This window comes from Heptranchias perlo, chromosome 11 (genome assembly GCF_035084215.1).
Source record: "Heptranchias perlo isolate sHepPer1 chromosome 11, sHepPer1.hap1, whole genome shotgun sequence".
NCBI classification, from domain to species: Eukaryota; Metazoa; Chordata; class Chondrichthyes; order Hexanchiformes; family Hexanchidae; genus Heptranchias; species Heptranchias perlo.
In genome coordinates, this window is record NC_090335.1 from 81,080,367 (window position 1) to 81,106,328 (window position 25,962).

At 47.3% G+C, this 25,962-nt stretch overlaps 1 protein-coding gene across 1 annotated transcript in view; it reads right to left on the bottom strand.

The window, feature by feature from the left end:
• The window catches only part of robo2 (roundabout, axon guidance receptor, homolog 2 (Drosophila)), a 627,335-nt gene that overhangs the window by 71,653 nt on the left and 529,720 nt on the right, over positions 1 to 25,962 (bottom strand). The window contains exons 19-21 of the mRNA XM_067993421.1: positions 8,861 to 8,903; positions 4,249 to 4,391; positions 1,860 to 2,120 (exon numbers count right to left, since the gene is read on the bottom strand). Coding sequence (XP_067849522.1) covers positions 1,860 to 2,120; positions 4,249 to 4,391; positions 8,861 to 8,903 — 447 coding nt within the window. The remainder of the gene's footprint in view (positions 1 to 1,859; positions 2,121 to 4,248; positions 4,392 to 8,860; positions 8,904 to 25,962) is intronic.

Consider the following 25,962-nt stretch of genomic DNA (forward strand, 5'->3'; position numbering starts at 1 on the left):
CAGCAGAGTTTTGGATGAGCTCAAGTTTACAGAGGGTGCAATACTACAGATGAAAGACTCCAGCCCCAAAACTCTACCACTTCCTGGAACAAAGTGGACGATTCCTCCAATAATAATAGATTCACTGGGTGGTTTGTTTGTTGCTCAGTGGCCTGGAATCCTTTGGCGCTAATTCTTTGTAAATGTTTGTATTTTTGCAATATATATCTATAAATCTATAATAATAGATGCATGAAGCTTTAATTTAATAGCAAAGAACATAGGATGTTGTCCTCCGAGTTAGCCTGGCACCATTGCCTGAGGTGACATAGAATTGCATAGAATGTACAGCACAGAAACAGGCCATTCAGTCCAACTGGTCGATGCCGGTGTTTATGCTCCACAGGCGCCTCCTCCCTCCCTACTTCATCTCACCCTATCAGCATATCCTTCTATTCCTTTCTCCCTCATGTGTTTATCAAGCTTCCCCTTAAATGTATCTACACTATTCACCTCAACTACTCCTTGTGGGAGCGAGTTCCACATTCTCACCACTCTCTGGGTAAAGAAGTTTCTCCTGAATTCCCTATTGGATTTATTAGTGACTATCTGAATGTGACATCTCATGATCCCACCTCAACCCTAGCCATCCCTCTTGCTGCTACTGTCCATGCTTAGACCTTGAAACACAGCCCAGAGGGTGAGAGGCAGGGAGCTTCAGGATAACTCCACCCTAGAACCTTCTATACTTTATTACCCTTCTGCTTGTCTTTAATTATTATTTTATGTTTAAACAGTGGGTGTCAGGGAGATCTGACTTGAGGAACTTTCTCAACCCAACAGTGCGAGGAAGCTGAATTAACAAGTAAACCGTTGGAAATAAATGTTAAGGACCATCTCTATTAATGTTAAACTCAGTAAGAGGCAAAGGCCAAATGGCAGTCAATGTCCCTTTCTCACTTCCTTTAGGATCCTCCTTAGAATCTACCTCTTCAATCAAGCTTTTGTTCACCCTCCATTATCTTCTTTATTGGCTAGATGTGCAGTTTTTTTCCAGATCGGAGTCGACTGGCCTCCTTCTGTCCTGTAAAATTCTATGATTCTAGACAAGTTTCTGGGATTCAGTGATATAGTGAGAAGGTGGGTAGGTGGGATTGAGGGATATGGTGAGAAGGTGGGTAGGTGGGATTGAGGGATATGGTGAGAAGGTGGGTAGGTGGGAGTGAAGGATAGGGGAGAAGGTGGGTAGGTGGGATTGAGGGATATGGGGAGAGGGTGGGTAGGTGGGAGTGAGGGATAGGGGAGAAGGTGGGTAGGTGGGAGTGAGGGATATGGTGAGAAGGTGGGTAGGTGGGATTGAGGGATATGGGGAGAAGGTGGGTAGGTGGGATTGAGGGATATGGGGAGAAGGTGGGTAGGTGGGATTGAGGGATATGGGGAGAAGGTGGGTAGGTGGGAGTGAGGGATATGGGGAGAAGGTGGGTAGGTGGGATTGAGGGATATGGGGAGAAGGTGGGTAGGTGGGATTGAGGGATATGGGGAGAAGGTGGGTAGGTGGGATTGAGGGATATGGTGAGTAGGTGGGTAGATTGATCTAAATTCAATCATCAGCTCATGTTCACATTTCCCATTCCATTCTCTTGGTTTCCCCCAGCTATCAACGCTCAAAAATTTTTCTTCACATAGAGGAGGGATGTTAAAATCCAATTATTAAATCTATTGAATTCACCTTTTCCTTCCAACAAAATAAACCAAGGCCCCGATGGTGACACTCCCTCTTTAGCGTACAGTTGAAGCATTGCAGTTAGTCTGTCAAAAGGAACAACACGCGCATGTGACGCCCTGACCTCATCACAGGCCGTGACATCCCTCTCACTCACCGTTATTGAACTTGCTCTGTTCCGGCAGGGAGTAGGCACAGCCGGTTAGGTCGGGCTTTGGTTGGATGGAGGCCTTCCACTGTGGGTCGGGGAGGTCGACGGCCAGCTCTTGAATGCTGTTGGAATGCAGTATCTGGGTGGTGGCATAGGGAGTGGCTTGTGTCAGCTGGCTTGGGCTATTGAAGCTGGTCTTGGTGGTGACGTCGATGCTGCTGTAAATGGCACTGTCGGAAAGCATGGTTCCTGACTTGTCGCACTGACCTGTCAGGGCCCGGGGGTGAGAACGAAGGGGAAAGAGGAGAGAGGGCAGAGAGAGAGAGAGAGAGAGAGAAAACAGAAACAAGTCAGTGACCCGTAGGAAAGTCTGTACTGCCACATGCAACATGAAAAATAAACGTGTCATCCTCAATGTATGTGTTTCAGCACAGACACAGTCCATGAAGTGACAGAGGGAAGATGATATACAAGGCAGTGCCATGCAGTCTCCATCTGTGATATGCTGACTGCCCTTCACAATCCACTGAGTCAATCCATCCTTTATTATAAATAAAAACAACCCGGAAAATGCTAGACTTGCACAGCAGGGTCCTCAGCATCTGGCCTCGATTTAAAATTCTCATCCTTGTTTTCAAATCCCTCCTGTGCCTCGCCCCTCCCTATCTCTGTAACCTCCTCCAGCCCTACAACCCTCCGAGATCTCTGCGCCCCTCCAATTCTGGTCTCTTGCACATCCCCAATTTTAATCGCTCCACCATTGGCGGCCGTGCCTTCAGCTGCCTCGGCCCTAAGCTCTGGAATTCTCTCCCTAAACCTCTCCCCTTCTCTACCTCTCTCTCCTCCTTTAAGACGCTCCTTAAAACCTACCTCTTTGACCAAGCTTTTGGTCACCTGTCCTAATATCTCCTTATGTGGCTCAGTGTCAAATTTTGTTTGATAATCGCTCCTGTGAAGCACCTTGGGACGTTTTACTACGTTAAAGGCGCAAAATAAAGGCAAGTTTTTTTATACATAGACACATAACACTTTGAAAGTAGAAAAACTTCCCAAGGTGCTTCACAGAGGCGTAAAGAAAGACAAAATAAATATTGATCAGCGAGTTGTTCTGATCTGGAATGCGCTGCCTGAAAGGGCGGTGGAAGCAGATTCAATAATAACTTTCAAAAGGGAATTGGATAAATACTTGAAAAATGGAAAAGTTTGCATGGTTATGAGGAAAGAGCAAGGGGAATGGGACTAATTGGATAGCTCTTTCAAAGAGCCGGCACAGGCACGATGGGCTGAATGGCCTCCTTCTGTGTTGCATTATTCACTGATCTACAGCATCATTGCATCCCTTCTGCAAGCTCAGTTTGTGGAAAAAAAAATTCAATTATTGTTTTTCAATTTTTGTCGGGAAGAAACTGAAAAATTTTCTTTCCTTTTTGGAACTTTCCTCAGGGTGAAATTTAACGTCCGCAGGGGCAGGAAACTGGCAGCGAATCGACTGCCTGTTATACACCCACTCCGATTTTACACTGCGCTGGCTTCAATACTAACAAACGGACAATGACGGTCAGGAAAAGAGCCTCTGGTCTATCAGCCTGTCCCACACAACCGCGATGCCTTGTGTATCACGATATATCCCACTCCCAACACAACCCAAAACAATCCTGGGACAGGAGATAAACCAGATAAAAAATCCAGGCCAATTAGGGAAAGAAAAATACAGAAAATGCCTCTCTCCGACCCCCGTAGTTGATCAAAACTAGTTCAGGAGACTCACTCGGACTCTGATTAATGTCATACAACACGGAAAGGGAGATCAGGCTGGATTTATAACGGGTCGCCAGTTTGATGCCAGCTGTTCTGCAGCCCTGCCATAGATGGATTTCACCGCTCCTTGTCTCTAATTTACTGACGCTCTTACACTCAGTTCTACTCTGAACTCTTTGCCCTCGTTCCTCCTGTCCCACTCACTCTTCCTCCTCCCGCCATCCCCACAGTGCTGAAATCAATTGAGTGCACCCTCTCCCCCCCTCTGACGGATTCTCTCCCACGACCTCAAAACCGAGAGACCCCTCCCCTCTCCCTCAGTCACTTCCTCCCTCCTACAACCTACAGGCTCTTAAAACCCGAGCTGGGCCTGGTCCAGCCGCCAGTCCTGGATTCACTTCACGTTCCCTCCAATTTTTCACCCTGTTCAGGTGCTGGCCTGTACTGTGGCCCCTTCACCTCAATAAATAGAAAAAGGAATTCCTGATTCAGGTCACGGTGGGATGGATGGAGGAGCAAGACTTTAAATTCCTCCGTGTCTCTACCTGTTTGACATTTCGCTATGAACACTCCAGACTCCTCCGACAAGCACAGGTCTGTCTGACCGCGGGTGAGTGATGTATTGGTGCCGACTCACCTGCTCGATTGAAGTTTCCCATTCCTCTGTCTCCGAGGTCGGTGGGCCCATTGTTGCTGCCATTTACGGGCAGGCTGGTAGCAGGCCAGGAGTCTGCCAGCCAGGGATAACTCGTTTCGCCCGGATTTAGCAGGCCCGGTCTGCTACGATTGAGAAGATGGTAAATAAAAACAAGGATTTAATATTCCGGTTCCCCTCGACCTCCCGAGAGGTAATTCAGTCATTTTAACACGGCAGTAATTCATAGAATCATAGAATGATACAGCACAGGAGGAGGCCATTCGGCCCATCGTGCCTGTGCCGGCTCTTTGAAAGAGCTGTCCAATTCGTCCCACTCCCCCCTGTTCTTTCCCCACAGCCCTGCAAATTTTGCCCAGGGCCATTCACTGAGTCAAGACAGAGCCTCAATAAATTAAGCAAATCGGGGTCCCGATTTTAATCGCTCCACCATTGGCGGCCGTGCCTTCAGCTGCCTCGACCCTAAGCTCTGGAATTCTCTCCCTAAACCTCTCTACCTCTCTCTCCTCCTTTAAGACGCTCCTTAAAACCTACCTCTTTGACCAAGCTTTTGGTCACCTGTCCTAATATCTCCTTACGTGGCTTGGTGTAAAATTTAGTTTGATAATCACTCCTGTGAAGAGCCTTGGGATGTTTTACTACGTTAAAGGTGCAAAATAAAAGTGTTGTTGTTGTCGTCGTCGTTGTCGTGCAACGTATCTAGGACACTGATTACAATTTTGAGGGACGAATGGTCCTTAAAGGGAATGCTGGACGCTGCTCAGAGAACGGCCCGGAAAATATCTTGGGGATAGAGCAGGTCGGGAAGGAGAGAGCATCCAGCCACCATTTCATTAGAGGTACAGATCTCCGGGTTACTCCCCCCACTCCCCTCCAGGCCTCCAGGGCATTGCGGGTGGATGGGCCCTCTGGTATGGAACTGGCCAATGGAGGCCAGGCAGGACCTGGGCGTTATTCGCTATATTCTGTGATGAATTAGCTGATCTAAGTTGGGGTGGTGTAATTGGCCTCAGTGCCCTGGGTTGGGGAGGGGGAGGGGAATCAGCCTGGGGTTGCTGCTCCCGATGGCTGTCCAATAACCCCTTGCCGTAAATTGCATGCAGACGCAGGCATCGAGTCAGAAGCAAGAGGAGGCTCGGCTGTGTTACGGAGTCAGGGGTCAGCCGTGGATCAGTGAGTATCACTCTCGCCCACGAGTCAGAAAGTTGTGGGTTCAACTCCAGAGACTTGAGCACAAAATCCAGGCTGAGACTCCCAGTGCAGTACTGATGGAAGCACTGTACTGTCTGAGGTGCCGTCTTTCAGACGTGATGTTAAACTGAGGCCCTGTCTGCCCTCTCAGGTGGACGTAAACAATCCAATAGTCACTATTCAAAGTAGAGCAGCAGAGTTGTGTCCTGGGGCCAATATTTATCCCTCAGAAAACAGATTATCTGGTCGTGATCACATTGCTGTTTGTGGGATCTTGCTGTGCGCAAATTGGCTGCTGCGTTTCCTACATTACAACAGTGACTACACTTCAAAAGAGTATTTCATTGGGTGTAAAGCTCTTCAGGACGTCCTGAGGTCGTGAAAGGCGCTATATAAATGCAAATACTTCCTTTTTCTGTTTTTCAAATATTGTGATGACACTCACATGAAAAAATGGCCATTGGGAGGAGTGGATTGTATCCCTGTGGGGAGCGGTGCTTTCAGGAGAGGATGGGAGAAAAACTGGCAAAATAAAGAAATGAAGTGTCGTCACTGTTGTAATGTAGGAAACAGGGCAACCAATTTGCTCACAGCAAGATCCCACAAACAGCAATGTGATAATCACCAGATAATCTGCTTTTTACTGCTGTTGCTTGAGGGATAAATATTGACCCAGGACAATGGGGAGAACTCCCCTGCTCATCTTCAAAATAGCAGCCACGGGATCTTTTTATGTCCGCCTGAGACGGCAGACGGTTTAACGTCTCGTCTGAAAGCTTAGAGCAGGGAGAGTTCCCAGTAACACACGAGGAAACCCATTTCTTCCATCACTTGTACACCCAGCACATCGCGCTCTGGGTCGTTTCCGTAATGAAGACTTGTCTTTATGTTGTCAGGTCGTTAACCTGACTCACAAACCAGTACCAGGAGAGCCGGCCAGATATGGTTGGAGGAGGGGGTCACCTCCCCACTCCCACTGGACTCCTGTACCCCAATGGACGTCAACCCAGTGTTACATGGGAACTCTCGCCGGGACTGTCTGGAGCAGAGCTCAAACCCCTTCACCTTCCGACACGGAGGCGGGAATGATCCCTCTCGATCCCAGAGCAGGATTTGTGTCACAGAAAAATCGGTAAACAGTTTGTGATCGGTAAATTAAAACAAGGGGATTGGATACTGTTGAGAGACGAGTATCAAGGAACAGACGCACTGACCAGTTAGGAGTCTGTTAAAGTCAGTGGTCAGCTGAGACAGCGTGCTGGCGGGCTAGTCGATCATGAATGTAGCACAACAAATCTCAATCCTGTTGTGGTCTGCTGTGCACACGCACAAACATACACATGCACACACACACACACACGCACACACACCCACACACACGCGCACACACATCCGCACACACACACAAACATACACATGCACACACACACACACACAAGCACACCCACCCACACACACGCACACACATCCGCACACACACACACACACACCCGCACACACACCCACACACACACATGCAGGCACGCACACACACATGCACGCACACATGCACGCGCATGCATGCAGACACACACGCATGGACACACACGCAGACATACACATGCACGCGGACACACATGCATGCACATATGCACATGCATGCATGCAGACACACATGCACACACACACATGCACATGCATGTAAGCAGACACACACACATGCACACACACATGCAGATACACACATACCCTGTTTTACCAGCAGGACCCACTTAAATATCGAGCCGGGACGGGGGACCCGAGGTAACTTTCCCCTCCTTAACTCATGGCCCTGAGGCTAATTGCGAAACCCCCTTTTACTGCTAACTCAACATGTGTCAGGGGTTGAACCCGGGATCTTCCTGTGCGGTTCCAGCGTTGACTCCGTTCACACTGATCCATACCTTCCATTCATAAGCGGATGAGCTAATTCTGCCCTAAAACCACCTGCTAACCCCCCCTCACCCCCCAGCATAAAAGCATTCAAGAGCAAGCCGTATCTCCATGGCGACAGCAGCACAGGGCCCCTTCCGAGTTCTCGCACAGCGATTCCACCAACGCCCAATAAGCTGCGGTGCCTCAATAGCAACAACAACTTGCATTTATTTAGCACCTTTAATGTAGTGAAACATCCCAAGATGCTTCACAGGAGCGATTATCAGACAAAAATTGACACCGAGCCACATAAGGAGATATTAGGACAAAAGCTTGGTCAAAGAGGTAGGTTTTAAGGAGCATCTCAAAGGAGGAGAGAGAGGTGGAGAGGTTTAGGGAGGGAATTCCAGAGCTTAGGGCCGAGGCAGCTGAAGGCACGGCCGCCAATGGTGGAGTGATGGAAATCGGGGATGATATAATGGGAAGATATAAAGATGCGGAGAGTCCGATCACATTTTGCAGATGGGCTGAGAGATAACAGTCAGCCAGTTCCCTGCTGGACACTTTAAGGCGAGTCCTTTAATATCCCTTCATCACTCTGAATCGACTGTCCCCGCAGTAAGGCAACTGCACGCGATCAATCTCCAACCAATTCATCATCTATGAGTCATTTACTCTGTGATCGATTAAGTGTAATTGGGTAGTCAAGGCAATTTGCTGGCAGCCAATGAGAAGTGGCAATCTCAAGCATCTTCGTTTGCTAATGTCTAATTAATGCAGCAAACATCTATCTGACAAATGAACACGAGTCTTTTTGTCTTTGTCACTAATTCCTTTCCTGACATATGGAAGGCATTAAACATCTTGATGGGCTTGGCTCACAGTCCCTCCTAGGCCCATCTCCAACAAACATTAACTGCTTTCTCTGCTGCAATAGAAATTAGTTCCTTTTCACCATCCTCCCCTTCTGCTCCTGGCTGTTACTGGGGTTCGGGCCAATGCAGGAGCACTCGCCATGTGGGCGGATTGTCATCGGGACCGAGTCTGACCCCTCGATAGTGCGGCACTGTCACTGTGTGACTGACTGACCACTCGATAATGCGGTCCTGTCACTCTGTGACTGACTGACCCTCGATAGTGAGACCCTGTCACTGTGACTGACTGACCCCTCGATAGTGCGGCCCTGTCACTCTGTGACTGACTGACTGACCCCTCGATAGTGAGACCCTATCACTCTGTGACTGACTGACCCCTCGATAGTGCGGCCCTGTCACTCTGTGACTGACTGACCCCTCGATAGTGCGGCCCTGTCACTCTGTGACTGACTGACCCCTCGATAGTGAGACCCTATCACTCTGTGACTGACTGACCCCTCGATAGTTTCAGGATAACATATATAATGTAAATAATATATAGGAAATGATGAGCATTAGATGATATATGGATTTGACACGTGCAATGTCAGTGAATTATATTGTCTGATGTTGGGACTTTGGCGATCTATGCTTACCTTCCATTACTCATTATTCCTCCATCGACGTGTTGGAACGTTACTTCATTTTTCCCGCAGAATGAGAAAAGAAAGAAAGAAAAAGAATCGACACTCAGTTAAATAGTTCTTCACTGCACTATACCGTTTTACACACAGAGAGACAGGCATTACGAGCAACGTAGGCCTTCCCTTACACTATACATCACCTCTAAAGTAAGACCTCTCCTTAGTGTGTGTGTGTGTGTGTTTTGTGGAGATTTAATTCATAATTCTCTTTACATATGCCAAGGTCCCACAAAACAGCAATGAGATGAATGCCCATTTAATCTGTTATTGTAATATATCAATTAGACGGAGGGGCTGTCATGTGCCTTGCTTTTCTGTTGTTAATCGGAAAGTCAGCCGGAACATGGGTGTCTTTGTTTGCACCCACCTGAACAAGTAGACAGGGTTTCAGCTCATTCAAAGAACGGCACCTCTGACAGTGCGGCACTCCCTCGGCACTGCACTGGGAGCATCAGCCTAGCTCATGTGCTCGAGGCCAAGAGTGAGGCTCAAACCCATAGCCTTCTGACTTGGAGGTAAGAGTGCTACCAACTGAGCCAAGCTGAAGCGAAAACATTTGGACCTTAATTTTTTTTGTTGAAATGCTCGCACACTTTAATGGAGCACAAATCAGGCATCAGCCTGGCCTGTCAAGATTTCATTTATGGGAAAGTCTGCTGGTGACTTCAGTGTGCCAGTGATATGATTGTGCCAAAAATACAACAAGGATCATGAGAGCCCCTCTGTCAAATTTATATATTACAAAAATATATCAGAAGAGGGAGCAAACCAAAGCCTTGTTGTACTGTAGGCACAGTGAGATCAGGCTTTGGAACATAAGAAGATAAGAAATAGGAGCAGGAGTAGGCCATTCGGCCCCTCGAGCCTGCTCCACCATTCAATCAGATTATGGCTGATCTTCAACCTCAACTCCTCTTTCCCGCCCGATCCCCATATCCCTTAATTCCCTTAGAGTCCAAAAATCTATCGATCTCAGCCTTGAATATACTCAACGACTGAGCATCCACAGCCCTCTGGGGTAGAGAATTCCAAAGATTCACAACCCTCTGAGTGAAGAAATTCCTCCTCATCTCAGTCTTAAATGGCCGACCCCTTATCCTGCGACTATGCCCCGCAGTTCTAGACTCTCCAGACAGGGGAAACAGCCTGTCAAGCACCTCAGAATCTTATGTGTTTCAATGCGATCACCTCTCATTCTTCTGAACTCCAGAGAGTATACTCAATCTCTCCTCCTAGGACAATTCTTTCAACCCAGGAATTAATCGAGTGAACCTTCGTTGCACCGCCTCTAAGGCAAGTATATCCTTCCTTAGATAAGGAGAACAAAACTGTACGCAGTACTTCAGGTGAGGACTCACCAAAGCCCTGTACAATTGTAGTAAGACTTCCTTACTCTTGTACTCCAACCCCCTTGCAATAAAGGCCAACAATCCATTTGCCTTCCTAACTGCCTGCTGTACCTGCATGCTAACTTTTTGTGTTTCTGGTACCAGGACACCCAAATCTCTCTGGACACCAACATTTAATAGTTTCTCATGATTTAAAAAATATTCTGTTTTTCTATTCTTCCTACCAAAGTGAATAACCCCACATTTCCCCACATTATACTCCATCTGCCACCTTCTTGCCCACTCACTTAACCTGTCTATATCCCTTTGCAGACTCTTTGTGTTCTCCTCACAGCTTACTTTCCCACCTAGCTTTGTATCGTCAGCAAACTTGGATACATTACACTCGGTCCCTTCATCTAAATCATTAATATAGATTGTAAATAGCTGAGGCCCAAGCACTGATCCTTGTGGTACCCCACTAGTTACAGCCTGACAACCTGAGAATGACCCGTTTATCCCTACTCTCTGTTTTCTGTCCGTTCTATCCATGCTAATATCCATGCTAATAACCCCATGAGCCCTTATCTTATGTAACAACCTTTTATGTGGCACCTTATCGAAAGCCTTTTGAAAATCCAAATATACTACATCCACTGGTTCCCCTTTATCTACCCTGCTAGTTACATCCTCAAAAATCTCTAATAAATTTGTCGAACACGATTTCCCTTTCATAAAGCCATGCCTAATCATATTATGATTTTCTAAGTGCCCTGTTACCACTTCCTTAATAATGTATTCCAGCATTTTCCCAATGACTGATGTCAGGCTAACTGGCCTGTAGTTCCCAGTTTTCTCTCTTCCTCCCTTCTTAAATACGGGGTTACATTTTCTACCTTCCAATCCACAGGGACCGTTCTAGAATCTAGAGAATTTTGGAAGATCACAACCAATGCACCCACTATCTCTGCAGCCGCCTCTTTTAGAACCCTTGGATGTAGGCCATCAGGTCCAGGGGATTTGTCGGCTTTTAGTCCCATTAATTTCTCCAGTACTTTTTCTCTACTGTTATTAATTACTTTACGTTCCTCACTCTCATTTAACCCTTGGTTCCCCACTATTTCTGGTATGTTTTTTGTATCTTCTACTGTGAAGACAGATGCAAAATATTTGTTTAATGCAACTGCCATTTCCTGATTCCCCATTATAATTTCTCCTGTCTCAGCCTCTAAGGGACCAACGTTTACTTTTGCTACTCTCTTCCTTTTTACATACTTGTCGAAGCTCTTGTAATCCATTTTTATATTTCTTGCTAGTTTGCTTTCATGTTCAATTTTCTCCCTTTTTATCAATTTTTTGGTTGTCCTTTGCTTGATTTTAAAACTCTTCCAATCCTCAGGCTCACTATTCATCGTGGCAACATTATAGGCCTCTTCTTTTAATCTAAGAGTGCTGGACTAAGCCAGGGAGCATTGGTGCTTTGCAAACACAAAGTACAAACAAACAGTGGACAAAATATTATTTATATTTTGAGATAGTTGATTGCTTGAAGTTTTCAAAAATTATAACCCTATAGTTAGTCACAGAGTAAAGCTCCCTCTACACTGTCCCATCAAACACTCCCAGGGCAGGTACAGGGTTAGATACAGAGTAAAGCTCCCTCTACACTGTCCCATCAAACACTCCCAGGGCAGGTACAGCACGAGTTAGATACAGAGTAAAGCTCCCTCTACACTGTCCCATCAAACACTCCCAGGGCAGGTACAGGGTACATCATGGGTTAAATACAGAGTAAAACTCCCTCTACACTGTCCCATCAAACACTCCCAGGGCAGGTACAGGGTTAGATACAGAGTAAAGCTCCCTCTACACTGTCCCATCAAACACTCCCAGGGCAGGTACAGGGTTAGATACAGAGTAAAGCTCCCTCTACACTGTCCCATCAAACACTCCCAGGGCAGGTACAGGGTTAGATACAGAGTAAAGCTCCCTCTACACTGTCCCATCAAACACTTCCAGGGCAGGTACAGCATGGGTTAGATACAGAGTAAAGCTCCCTCTACACTGTCCCATCAAACACTCCCAGGGCAGGTACAGGGTTAGATACAGAGTAAAGCTCCCTCTACACTGTCCCATCAAACACTCCCAGGGCAGGTACAGGGTACATCATGGGTTAAATACAGAGTAAAACTCCCTCTACACTGTCCCATCAAACACTCCCAGGGCAGGTACAGGGTTCGATACAGAGTAAAGCTCCCTCTACACTGTCCCATCAAACACTCCCAGGGCAGGTACAGGGTTAGATACAGAGTAAAGATACAGAGTAAAGCTCCCTCTACACTGTCCCATCAAACACTCCCAGGGCAGGTACAGGGTTAGATACAGAGTAAAGCTCCCTCTACACTGTCCCATCAAACACTCCCAGGGCAGGTACAGCATGGGTTAGATACAGAGTGAAGCTCCCTCTACACTGTCCCATCAAACACTCCCAGGGCAGGTACAGGGTTAGATACAGAGTAAAGCTCCCTCTACACTGTCCCATCAAACACTCCCAGGGCAGGTACAGGGTACATCATGGGTTAAATACAGAGTAAAGCTCCCTCTACACTGTCCCATTAAACACTCCCAGGGCAGGTACAGCACGGGTTAGATACAGAGTAAAGCTCCCTCTACACTGTCCCATCAAACACTCCCAGGGCAGGTACAGCACGGGTTAGATACAGAGTAAAGCTCCCTCTACACTGTCCCATCAAACACTCCCAGGGCAGGTACAGCACGGGTTAGATACAGAGTAAAGCTCCCTCTAAACTGTCCCATCAAACACTCCCAGGGCAGGTACAGCACGGGTTAGATACAGAGTAAAGCTCTGTCTACACTGTCCCATCAAACACTCCCAGGGCAGGTACAGCATGGGTTAGATACAGAGTAAAGCTCCATCTACACTGTCCATCAAACACTCCCAGGGCAGGTACAGGGTTAGATACAGAGTAAAGCTCCCTCTAAACTGTCCCATCAAACACTCCCAGGGCAGGTACAGCACGGGTTAGATACAGAGTAAAGCTCCCTCTACACTGTCCCATCAAACACTCCCAGGGCAGGTACAGCACGGGTTAGATACAGAGTAAAGCTCCCTCTAAACTGTCCCATCAAACACTCCCAGGGCAGGTACAGCACGGGTTAGATACAGAGTAAAGCTCTGTCTACACTGTCCCATCAAACACTCCCAGGGCAGGTACAGCATGGGTTAGATACAGAGTAAAGCTCCATCTACACTGTCCATCAAACACTCCCAGGGCAGGTACAGGGTTAGATACAGAGTAAAGCTCCCTCTACACTGTCCCATCAAACACTCCCAGGGCAGGTACAGCACGGGTTAGATACAGAGTAAAGCTCCCTCTACACTGTCCCATCACACACTCCCAGGGCAGGTACAGCACGGGTTGGATACAGAGTAAAGCTCTCTCTGCACTGTCCCATCAAACACTCCCAGGGCAGGGGCAACACAGGTGAGGTTAGAGAATATGTTGTGAGAGGAGAGAAACTCGGTAAAAACAAGTGTTTCAAATGGTGTTGGTTTAAATCTTGTTTAGAGAGGAGGAGGAGGTGCAGTCTCATCCTGAACTGAAACAAAGGGGTAGAAATTTGTCTCGGGCTGAAACGCAAAATGAGCTGCTGATTCGCCACCGCCCCGTTTTGCACTGATATATCTCCCAGAGACTCCCCGCACTGAGCGTGCACTAATCATCGATCATCGTCTTGCTGGCAAAGACACTCCGGTGAACTGGAAATGCTGGATTTCAATCTTCGTCATTCAGATCAACTGGAAAAGTACCCGTGAACATTATAATATCCGGCCAAGATAACCTTTCGGCTAAATCTGATCTCTGGATTCATTTATTGAGCATTAGCCTCAAGAGATAAACAAGACAGTATAAAAAAACCCATTGGCTCTTCACAGTAGCTTCTGAGTAATGATTTACAATTAGTCTAAGAAAAGACTAGGAGTGCGTGTGTTGGTATTCGAACCTCTTTGCTGGGTTTTCGGAAGCTTTTTTTTGTGTGTTCATGCAGGCGAACAGGAGGAGGCCATTCAACCCCTCGGGCCTGTTCCTGCCATTCAATCAGATTATGTCTGATCTGTATCTCATCTTCATTTACTGGCCTTTGCTCCATATCTCTCGATACCCCTTACCCAACAAAAATCTATCAATCTCAGTCTTGAAAATTTCAATTGACCCCCAGCATCCACAGCCTTTTGGGGGAGAGAGTTCCAGATTTCCACTCCCCTTTGTGTGAAGAAGTGCTTCCTGACATCACCCCTGAACGGCCTGGCTCTAATTTTAAAATTGTGTCCCCTCGTTCTAGATTCCGCCCAATGAGGTTGGGGAATGGAACATTGTCCCATCAAACACTCCCAGGGCAGGTACAGCACAGGTTAGATACAGAGTAAAGCTTCCTCTACACTGTCCCATCAAACACTCCCAGGGCAGGTACAGCACGGGTTAGATGCAGAGTAAAGCTCCCTCTACACTGTCCCATCAAACACTCCCAGGGCAGGTACAGCACGGGTTAGATGCAGAGTAAAGCTCCCTCTACACTGTCCCATCAAACACTCCCAGGGCAGGTACAGCACGGGTTAGATACAGAGTAAAGCTCCCTCTACACTGTCCCATCAAACACTCCCAGGGCAGGTACAGCACAGGTTAGATACAGAGTAAAGCTCTCTCTACACTGTCCCATCAAACACTCCCAGGTCACAGAATCCTTTTCTCTCCAGCTCCTCTAGAATAGCCTGCTCTCTGGTTGACTCTAGAACGTGCTGCTCTAAGAAACTGTCCTGAAAGCACTCTATGAACTCATCTTCCAGGCTACCTTTGCCAATCAGATTCTTCCAATCGATTTGTAGATTAAAATCACCCATGATTATCGCTGTTCCTTTCTCACAAGCCCCCATTATTTCTTCCTGTATACCCTGTCCTACAGTGTGGTTACTGTTAGGGGGCCAATAAACTACTCCCACAAGTGACTTCTTGCCTTTACTATTTCTTATCTCTACCCAAACTGATTCTACATCTTGGTCTTTGGAACTAAGGTCATTTCTCTCTGTTCTACTCATGTCATCCTTAATTAACAGAGCGACCCCTCCACCATTTCCGAGCTTCCTGTCCGTCCGAAATGGTCAAGTACCCTCGAATATTCAGGTTCCAGCCTTTGTCATCTTGCAGTCATGTCTCTGTAATGGCTCTCAGATCGTACATATTTATTTCTATTTGAGCTGTCAATTCATCCGTTTTGTTACAAATGCTACGCACATTCAGATACTAAGTCTTCAGTGTTGTCTTCTTACTATTTTTGTAACCTCTAGCCTGATCTGCTGGCGCACTCTTAAGTTTGCGTGCTCGGTCCCTTCCTGCCACTCTCTGATTATCATTTCCCTTATTGCTACCTTGCTCTCTTGCCTTGTCTTCTTTCTTTAATTTATCACATCGTCCCTTACTTGATCCCTCGCCCCCACTATTTAGCTCTACTCGCCTCGTGGGAGCGAGTTCCACATTCTCACCACTCTCTGAGTAAAGAAGTTTCTCCTGAATTCCCTGTTGGATTTATTAGTGACTATCTTATATTTATGGCCCCTAGTTCTGGTCTCCCCCACAAGTGGAAACATCTTCTCTACGTCTACCCTATCGAACCCTTTCATTATCTTCGAGACCTCTATCAGGTCACCCCTCAGCCTTCTCTTTTGTGGAGAAAAGAGCCCTAGCCTGTCCAGCCTGTCCTGATAAGGATAGCCTCTCAAGGGATATGGAACCAAGACGGGTGGAAGGAGTTAAGATACAGGTCAGCCATGATCTAATTGAACAGCGGAACAGGTTTTGAGGGGTTGAATGGCCTCCTCCAAATTGTATGTTCCTCTGCAGCTCCCCACCGAGGCCTTGGCTTGACTTATCCTCAGAGAAGGCATAGCTTGTGCTGTGCTCAGCCTCCCCCCGACTCCTGCTTCTGGGTTTCATGCATTTCCCATCGTTACAGGATCATTAACCAGCGTCTGCTAACTGTTTCACTCAGAGCTGGTCCTAAGCCAACATCTCGGGCAGCAGGAGTGTGATGTAGCGCAGTGTTACCATCGCTATGACAACAATATTAGCAGCTCTGTGCTCCTTTGTGGAACACTTCACACGAAGTTGGCTGGTTCACTTAATGACTTCCTGCTCTGCACCATATCTCGGGTCGAGGCAGCCCTCCGAGATTGTCCTGGAGTCTCCAGGAATTATAGATTAATCTCCCGGACACTGCTACGAGCAAAACACCCGGGAATTGGGAGAAGACAAGGAGGCCATTCGGGTCATCATACCTGTGCTGGCTCTTTGAAAGAGCTATCCAATTAGTCTCACTCCCACCCCCACCCCACCCCCACCCCACCCCCCCTTCCCCCCATCCCCTGCTCTTTCCTCATAGCCCTGTAAATTTTCTCCCCTTCAACTATTTATCCAATTCCCTTTTGAAAGTTATTATTGAATCTGCTTCCACCGCCCTTTCAGGCAGCGCATTCCAGATCACCACAACTCACTGAGTAAAGAAATTTTTCCTCATCTCCTCCCCTCTGGTTCTTTTGCTAATTACTTTAAATCTGGTTACTGACCCTTCGGTCAGTGGAAACAGTTTCTCCTTATTTACTCTATCAAAACCCTTCATAATTCTGAACACCTCGATTAAATCTCCCCTTAACCTTCTCTGCTCTAAGGAGAACAATCCCAGATTCTCCAGTCTCTCCACATAACTGAAGTCCCTCATACGAATATACGAACAATGGTGGATAGGAAAGACCCTCTGGTCATCCAGCCTGACCCGTACAATTGTGGTACCTCGTGCATCACAGTACGTACACTCCCCACCCCACCCAAAACCATGTGATCTCCTGGGAGAGGCAAAAATCCAGATAAAAACCCAGGCCAATTTGGGGAAACAAATCTGGGAAATTCCTCTCCGACCCCCTTGGGCGATTGAAACTAATCCAGGAGATCACACCGACCTTGTTACCATTCTGATAAATCTCTTCTGCACCCTCTTCAAGGCCTTGAGAGTCTTCCTAAAGTGTGGTGCCCAGAATTAGACACAATACTCCAACTGAGGTTTAAAGTAAGTTATAATTATATTGGAGAGGGGAGAAAGGACAGTTTGACCGGGTGGGATAGTTTTGGTCCTTCATCCTGTATCATCTGTGGCGATGACCGGTTAGTCCTTGCCCTGAGCAGTTACCTCCAACGGACTCTCAGAGGACCATAAGAACATAGGAGCAGAAGGAGGTCATTCAACCCTTCGAGCCTGTTCTGCAAAAAACCTTTTGTTCCACTTCTTTTGGAGGCAGAAGGTCAGGTGATAAAACCTCAAGGATTACGTCCAACCACATGTGGAAACACTAATCGTGTCACATCCCCTCTCATTTCTTAATTCCACAGTTTAAAAAAAGCAACTATTTTCTCCCCTCACAATGGCATGAACGGCAAGGTAACCTGCAATTGGTGGTACTGATCGAGGGATAAAAGTGGGCCAAAATGCTGGGAGAATTTTCTTGCTTTTGGATGCACCTGAGAGGGCAGACGGGGTCTCAGTTTAACATCTCATCCGAAAGATGGCACCTCTGACAATGCAGCACTCCCTCAGTACTGCCCCTCTGACAGTGCAGCACTCCCTCAGTACTGACCCTCCGACAGTGCAGCACTCCCTCAGTACTGACCCTCCGACAGTGCAGCGCTCCCTCAGTACTGACCCTCCGACAGTGCAGCGCTCCCTCAGTACTGACCCTCCGACAGTGCAGCGCTCCCTCAGTACTGACCCTCCGACAGTGCAGCACTCCCTCAGTACTGCATTAAGTAGGAAAACCAGGCCTATAACAGAACCGATCAGGTTTCACTCACTCCGTCTCACGGCTCGACTCCTATTTACGGATTTGATGAGATACAAACTGACCAACATTACATAAAGCCCATGGATTCCCACCCCTGCTCCCTCCCCCCTCCCCCCCGCACCTCACTCCCCCCCCGCACCTCACTCCCCCCCACCTCACTCCCCCCGCCTCACCCCCCACACCTCACTCCCCCCCACCTCACCACCCCCCCACCTCACCCTCCACCTCACTCTCCCCTCATCTCACTCCCTCATCACCTCACGCCCCCCCGCCTCACCCCTCCACCTCACTCCCCCCCGCCTCACCCCTCAACCTCACTCTCCCCCACCTCACCCCTCAACCTCACTCTCCCCCACCTCACCCCTCAACCTCACTCTCCCCCACCTCACCCCTCAACCTCACTCTCCCCCACCTCACCCCTCAACCTCACTCTCCCCCACCTCACCCCTCAACCTCACTCTCCCCCACCTCACCCCTCAACCTCACTCTCCCCCACCTCACCCCTCAACCTCACTCTCCCCCACCTCACCCCTCAACCTCACTCTCCCCCACCTCACCCCTCAACCTCACTCTCCCCCACCTCACCTCCCCCCACCCCCCCCCCCCCCACTAACGAGGTACAGCGATGGCTGCCATTGAATTATTTTAACGACGGAGTTCGGCGACTCCTGAATTCGAGCAGCCGCGTCAGGCACACGAGGAAGAAGCCGGCTCCCATTCCTGGTCGACGCTGAGTTAGCCGAGCGCAGGCGGGACTGCAATTGGGAATGCTACGATCGGGCCCCTCAGCACCCCTTGGACTGGGGAGGCTGAAAGACGAGCCAGGCTCCCCTTGCTTCTGATTGCTGTCCAGCTGACTCCTGCCGGAATGTGCGGAACGGTTCGGGCTTGGCGTGTGAGGCCTCCCTCGTCAGCACTCACTGTCCAACAGCCACTTGGCTGAGTTACTGGGGGTGGGTGGCATACGTGGACCTGAGCGAGAAGACAGGAGTGAAACTGGGACGAGGGGTGCAGGGGTGGAAAGGATCTGGAATATGATGTACAGAGTAGGGGTAAGATAGTCTGGGGTAGATTAAATCTGGCTGATTTAGGAGGCCGTTTGTAATGGAAATCAGGAGGCACTTTTTCACACAAAGGCTAGTGGAAATCTGGAACTCTCTCCCCCAAAAGGCTGTGGATTCTGGGAATCAATCGGAGCTTTCAACTCTGAGATCGCTCGATTTTTGTTGGTAAAGGTATCAAGGGATACAGAGTGAAGGCAGGAAAATGGGGTTGAGGTACAAATCAGCCATGATTTAATTGAATGGCGCAGGCTCGAGGGGCTGAATGGCCTCCTTCTCTTCCTATGTTGTCAATCACTGATGCTGCAGGAGTTACGTTGCAAGAGCCACTCAACAATGTATTTGCAAAGTGGCGCCATTTTTATCAGAATGGTCCCCATTTCCACAGCCTGCCGTGAGTCCGAATTTGCCCTCCTGCTTTGGTCTCGATTGAGAAGGATCTTGCTGATCCAGCCCCTCGCTTTCTCCTTCCGTCCCCACCTCACCAGCATAAAACCGGCCATTGGTCTCCCATAACCTCCCCCAATCGTAGGCGAGCGTCATCGCTTTGCATTATGGGAACGCGTCATTTCATAAACTGACTCACGAACGTAAAGTGAACAAATTGTGGGGGTGTAGTTAATACCGAGGAGGACTGTGACAAAATACAGGAAGGCATTAACAAACTTGCAGAATGGGCGTGTAATTGGCAAATGAATTTCAATTTCGATAAGTGTGAGCTGGTACATTTTGGTAGGAAGAATAAGAAGGCCACACACTGCTTGGATAATAAGAGTCTAAATGGGGTAGAGGAGCAGAGGGATCTGGGGGGACAGATACACAAATCAGTAAAAGTAGCGACACAGGTTAATAAGGCCATAAAAAAGGCAAATCAAACACTGGGGTCCGTTTCTAGAGGGATAGAATTGAAAAGCAGGGAAGTTATGTTAAACTTGTATAGAACCTTGGTTAGACCACACTTGGAGTACTGTGAACAGTTCTGGTCTCAATATTATAAAAAGGATATAAAGGCAGTGGAGAAGGTGCAAAAAAGATTTACTAGGATGATACCAGAACTGAGAGGTTAGAACTATCAGGAAAGGCTGAAAAGGCTGGGACTCTTTTCTCTAGAAAAGAGAAGACTGAGGGGTGACCTGATTGAGGACTTTAAGATTATGAAAGGGTTTGATAGGGTAGACGTAGAAAAGATGTTTCCACTTGTGGGGGAGACAAGAACTAGGGACCATAAATATAAGATAGTCACTAATAAATCCAATAGAGAATTCAGGAGAAACTTCTTTACCCAGAGAGTGGTGAGAATGTGGAACTCGCTCCCACAAGGAGTAGTTGAGGTGAATAGTGTAGATACATTTAAGGGGAAGCTCGATAAACACATGAGGGAGAAAGGAATAGAAGGATATGCTGATAGGGTGAGATGAAGTAGGGAGGGAGGAGGCTCGTGTGGAGCATAAACACCGGCATGGACCAGTTGGGCCGAATGGCCTGTTTCTGTGCTGTACATTCTATGTAATTCTACATTATTCTATGTAATTCTATGTAAGTGCTATTAAAAACAACACACACACACGCACATGTTATCTAAGAAAGGAAAATTAACGCAAGGGGAGGAGGCAGTAACACTGAGGCCGTCCACTCCCGTCCCCTGCCCCCCCTGACTGGGTGACGGAGGAGTGGGAGGCGAAGGCGAGAGGAACATGCTGGGAAGCAAGCCGCTTGTTATCTCGTTTCATACAACGGCATGCAAGAGACGTGGACACATGGACAGTACCTGCAGGGGTGAAGGTGAAAGACTGAACTGCAATAAAAAAAAACAAGGCAAAGAGAGGTCATGAGTCACAAACAAAAAAAAAAGCAACCAATCGCAAGACACTAACTTCCACAGGCTTCACGCGGCTGGCCAATCACAGCAAGTCATAAAGAAAAAACAAAACGGGAACCAATCGGAGGTGACAGCGAGAGAGCCCGCAGTTTAAGAAATCCCAGCGAAGAGTTAGTTGAAAGAAAGCAGGACTGTGCACTGTACGGAAAATTCAGCTCCTATAACTGATAGCGATCTGTCTCCGATCGAGCAATGCTGGCAGTATCTCAACGGAGAACAACCAATTCAGCACAGGCCATAGTCCCAACCTGGAGCTCACCTGCCCCGTAGGACTCAGTACCTCACTGAGTATCGCACTGAGCCAGCGGAGGCATCCTTGCAATTTCTTTTCAATGACACTATCTCCACGATTTTCCTTAAAATGTTGTTTGGCAGGAGTTCTCTGCAATGAGTGTAGCGCTGATTGTGGCAAGTATGATCCCAATGGCCAGAACAGTGCGTAGGTTTAAAAGTGAGTGCAGCAATGATAGTCCTTGAACCGAAGTCCTATCTTAGCCTGCAGCGTAAATCCAGCACCCCAACTTGGAGGGACAACGGGTATTGAGCACCCCAACACAGAGAGACAACAGGTATCAAACACCCCAACACAGAGAGACAACAGGTATCAAACACCCCAACACAGAGAGACAACAGGTATCAAACACCCCAACATAGAGAGACAACAGGTATCAAACACACCAACACAGAGAGACAACAGGCATCAAACACCCCAACACAGAGAGACAACAGGCATCAAACACCCCAACACAGAGAGACAACAGGCATCAAACACACCAACACAGAGAGACAACAGGTATTGAACACCCCAACACAGAGAGACAACAGGCATCTAACACCCCAACACAGAGAGACAACAGACATCGAACATCCCAACACAGAGAGACAACAGGCATCGAACACCCCAACACAGAGAGACAACAGGCATCAAACACCCCAACACAGAGAGACAACAGACATCGAACATCCCAACACAAAGAGACAACAGGCATCGGACACCCCAACACAGAGAGACAACAGGCATCAAACACCCCAACACAGAGAGACAACAGACATCGAACATCCCAACACAGAGAGACAACAGGCATCGAACACCCCAACACAGAGAGACAACAGGCATCAAACACCCCAACACAGAGAGACAACAGACATCGAACATCCCAACACAGAGAGACAACAGGCATTGAACACCCCAACACAGAGAGACAACAGGCATCAAACACCCCAACACAGAGAGACAACAGGTATCGAACACACCAACACAGAGAGACAACAGGCATCAAACACACCAACACAGAGAGACAACAGGCATCAAACACCCCAACACAGAGAGACAACAGGTATCATAGGAACATAGTAATACTAGGAAGGCAAATGGTATGTTAGGCATAATTGCACGGGGTCGGACTATCAGGGTAAGGAAGACTTGCTGCAATTATATAGGGCTTTGATGAGCCCACACCTGGAGTACTGTGGGCAGTTTTGGTATATATCTGCCCGAGAGGGGATGCAACAAAGGTTCACTAGATTGATTCCTGGGATGAGAGGGTTGTCCCATGAGGACAGATTGAGTGGAATGTTCCAATATTTTCTGGAGTTTCGAAGAATGAGATCTCATTGAAACATGTAGATCACGGCTAATCTGTAACCTAACTCCTTATACCCGCCTTAGCCCCATATCCCTTAATACCTTTGGTTAACAAAAATCTGAATAGTTTCTCTCTAAGTTTAACTAACTTGAGTTTTTTGATGAGGCAACAGAGAGGGTAGATGAGAGCAATGCGGTTGATGTGATGTATATGGACTTTCAAAAGGCGATTGATAAAGTGCCACATAATAGACTTATCATCAAGATTGAAGTCCATGGAATAAAAGGGGCAGTGGCAGCATGGATACAGTATTGGCTAAGTATCAGGAAACAGAGAGTAGTGGTGAACGGTTGTTTTACAGACCGGAGGGAGGTGTACAGTGGTGTTCCCCAGGGGTCGGTGCTGGGACCACTGCTTTTCTTGATATATATTAATGACTTGGACTTGGGTGTACAGGGCACAATTTCAAAATCTGCAGATGACTTGAAACTTAGAAGTGTAGTGAACAGTGAGGAGGATAGTGATAGACTTCAAGAGGATATAGACAGGCTGGTGGAACGGGCGGACACGTGGCAGATGAAATTTAATGCAGATAAATGCGAAGTGATACATTTCTGGGGGTATATGTGCGCAATCATCGAAGGTGACAGGGTGGTTAAAAAAGCATACGGGATCCTGGGCTTTATGAATAGAGGCATAGAGTATAAAAGCAAGGAGGTTATGATGAACCTTTATAAAACACTGGTTCGGCCATAGCTGGAGTATTGTGTCCAGTTCTGGGCACCGCACTTTAGGAAAGATGTGAAGGCCTTAGAGAGGGTGCAGAAGAGATTTACTCGAATGATTCCAGGGATGAGGGACTTTAGTTACTTGGATAGACTGGAGAAGCTGAGGTTGTTCTCCTTGGAATAGAAAAGGTTGAGAGGAGATTTGATAGAAGTTTTCAAAATCATGAAGGGTCTAGACAGAGTAGATAGAGAGAAACTGTTCCCATTGGTGGAAGGGTCAAGAACCAGAGGACATAGATTTAAGGTGATTGGCAAAAGAACCAAAGACGACATGAGGAAAAACTTTTTTTTACACAGCGAGTGGTTGGGATCTGGAATGCTCTGCTCGAGGGGGTGGTGGAGGCAGATTCAATCATGGCCTTCAAAAGGGAACTGGATAAGTACTTGAAAGGAATAAAATTGCAGGGCTACGGGGTTAGGGTGGGGAGTGGGACTAGCAGGATTGCTCTTGCATAGAGCTGGCACGGATTCAATGGGCTGAATGGCCTCCTTCCATGCTATAACCTTTCTATGATTCTATGATTCTATCTACCCTATCAGTTCCCCTTAATATCTAAAAACTTCGACCAAATCGCCTCTTAATCTTCTGAATTCCAGGGAATACAACCCTAGTTTGTGTAATCTTTCCCGTAATTTAACCCTTGGAGTCCAGGTATCATTCCAGTAAATCTTCGCTGCACTCCCTCCAAGGCGAGTATATCCTTCCTAAGGTGCGGTGCCCAGAACTGAACACAGTACTCCAGGTGTGGTCTAACCAGGGCTTTGTATAGCTGTAGCATAACTTCTCCCCTCTTGTGTTCTAGTCCTCTAGATATAAAGGTCAGCATTCCATTAGCCTTTTTGATTATTTTCTGTACCTGTCCATGACATTTTAATGATCTGTGTACATGGACCCCATGGTCTCTTTGGACCACCACTGTTTCGAGCTTTTCACCATTTAGAAAGTGCTCTGATCTATCCTTTTAGGTCGAAAGTGGATGACCTCACACTTGCCTACACTGAAATCCATTTGCCACAGTTTTGCCCATTCACTTAGAATCATAGAAAGGTTACAGCACAGAAGGAGGCCATTTGGCCCATTGAGCCTGTGCTGGCTCATTGTAAGAGCAATCCAGTTAGTCCCATTCCCCCGCTGTTTCCTCGTAGCCCTGCAAATTTTTTCTCTTCAAATATTTATCCAATTCCTTTTTGAAAGCCATGATTGGATCTGCTTCCACCGCCCTTTCAGGTGCATTCCAGATCAGAACTTGCTGCATAAAAGTGTTTCTCTTCATGTCGTCTTTGGTTCTTTTGCCAACCACCTTAAATCTGTGTCCTCTGGTTCTCGACCCTTCCGCCAATGGGAATAGTTTCTCTTTATTTACTTTATCTAGACCTTTCATGATTTTGAATGCTTCTATAAAATCTCCTCACAACCTTCTCTGTTCTATGGAGAACAACCCCAGCTTTTCCAGTCTATCCACGTAACTGAAGTCCCTCATCCCTGGAACCATTCTGGTAAATCTCTTCTGCACCCTCTCTAAGGCCTTCACATCTTTCCTAAAGTGCGGTGCCCAGAACTGGACACAATACTCCAGCTGAGGCCTAACCAGTGTTTTATAAAGGTTCATCAAAACCCCCTCTATGCCTCTATTTATAAAGCCAAGGATCCCGTATGCTTTTTTAACCTCTTTCTCAACCTGTCCTGCCATCTTCAATGATTTGTGCACATATACCCCCAGATCTCTCTGTTCCTGCACCCACTTTAGAATTGTACCATTTAGTTTAGATTGTCTCTCCTCGTTCTTCCTGCCAAAATGTATCACTTCATATTTCTCTGCGTTAGATTTCATCTGCCACGTGTCCGCCCGTTCCACCAGCCTGTCTATATCCTCCTCAAGTCTATCACTATCCTTCTCACTGTTCACTACACTTCCAAGTTTGTATTATCTGCAAATTTTGAAATTGTGCCCTGTACACCAAAGTCCAGGTCATTAATCTATATCAAGAAAAGCAGTGGTCCCAGCACCAACCCCTGGGGAACACCACTGTACACCTCCCTCCAGTCCGAAAAACAACCGTTCACCACTACTCTCTGTTTCCTGTCACTTAGCCAATTCTGTACCCATGCAGCCACTGCCCCTTTTAATCCATGGGTTTCAATTTTACTGACAAGCCTATTTATCAAACGCCTTTTGAAAGTCCATATACACCACATCAACCACATTGCCCTCATCTATCCTCTCTGTTACATCATCAAAAAACTCTATCATGTTAGTTAAACACGATTTGCATCAATCTATTAATAGCTCTCTGTAATTTTATGTTTCTACCTACACTGCTTACAATGCTGCCTATCTGTGTGTCATCGGCAAACTTGGAAATGTGGCTCTCTATCCTGTCATCACTCCAACAGGCATCGAACACCCCAACACAGAGAGACAACAGGCATCAAACACACCAACACAGAGAGACAACAGACATCAAACACCCCAACACAGAGAGACAACAGACATCGAACACCCCA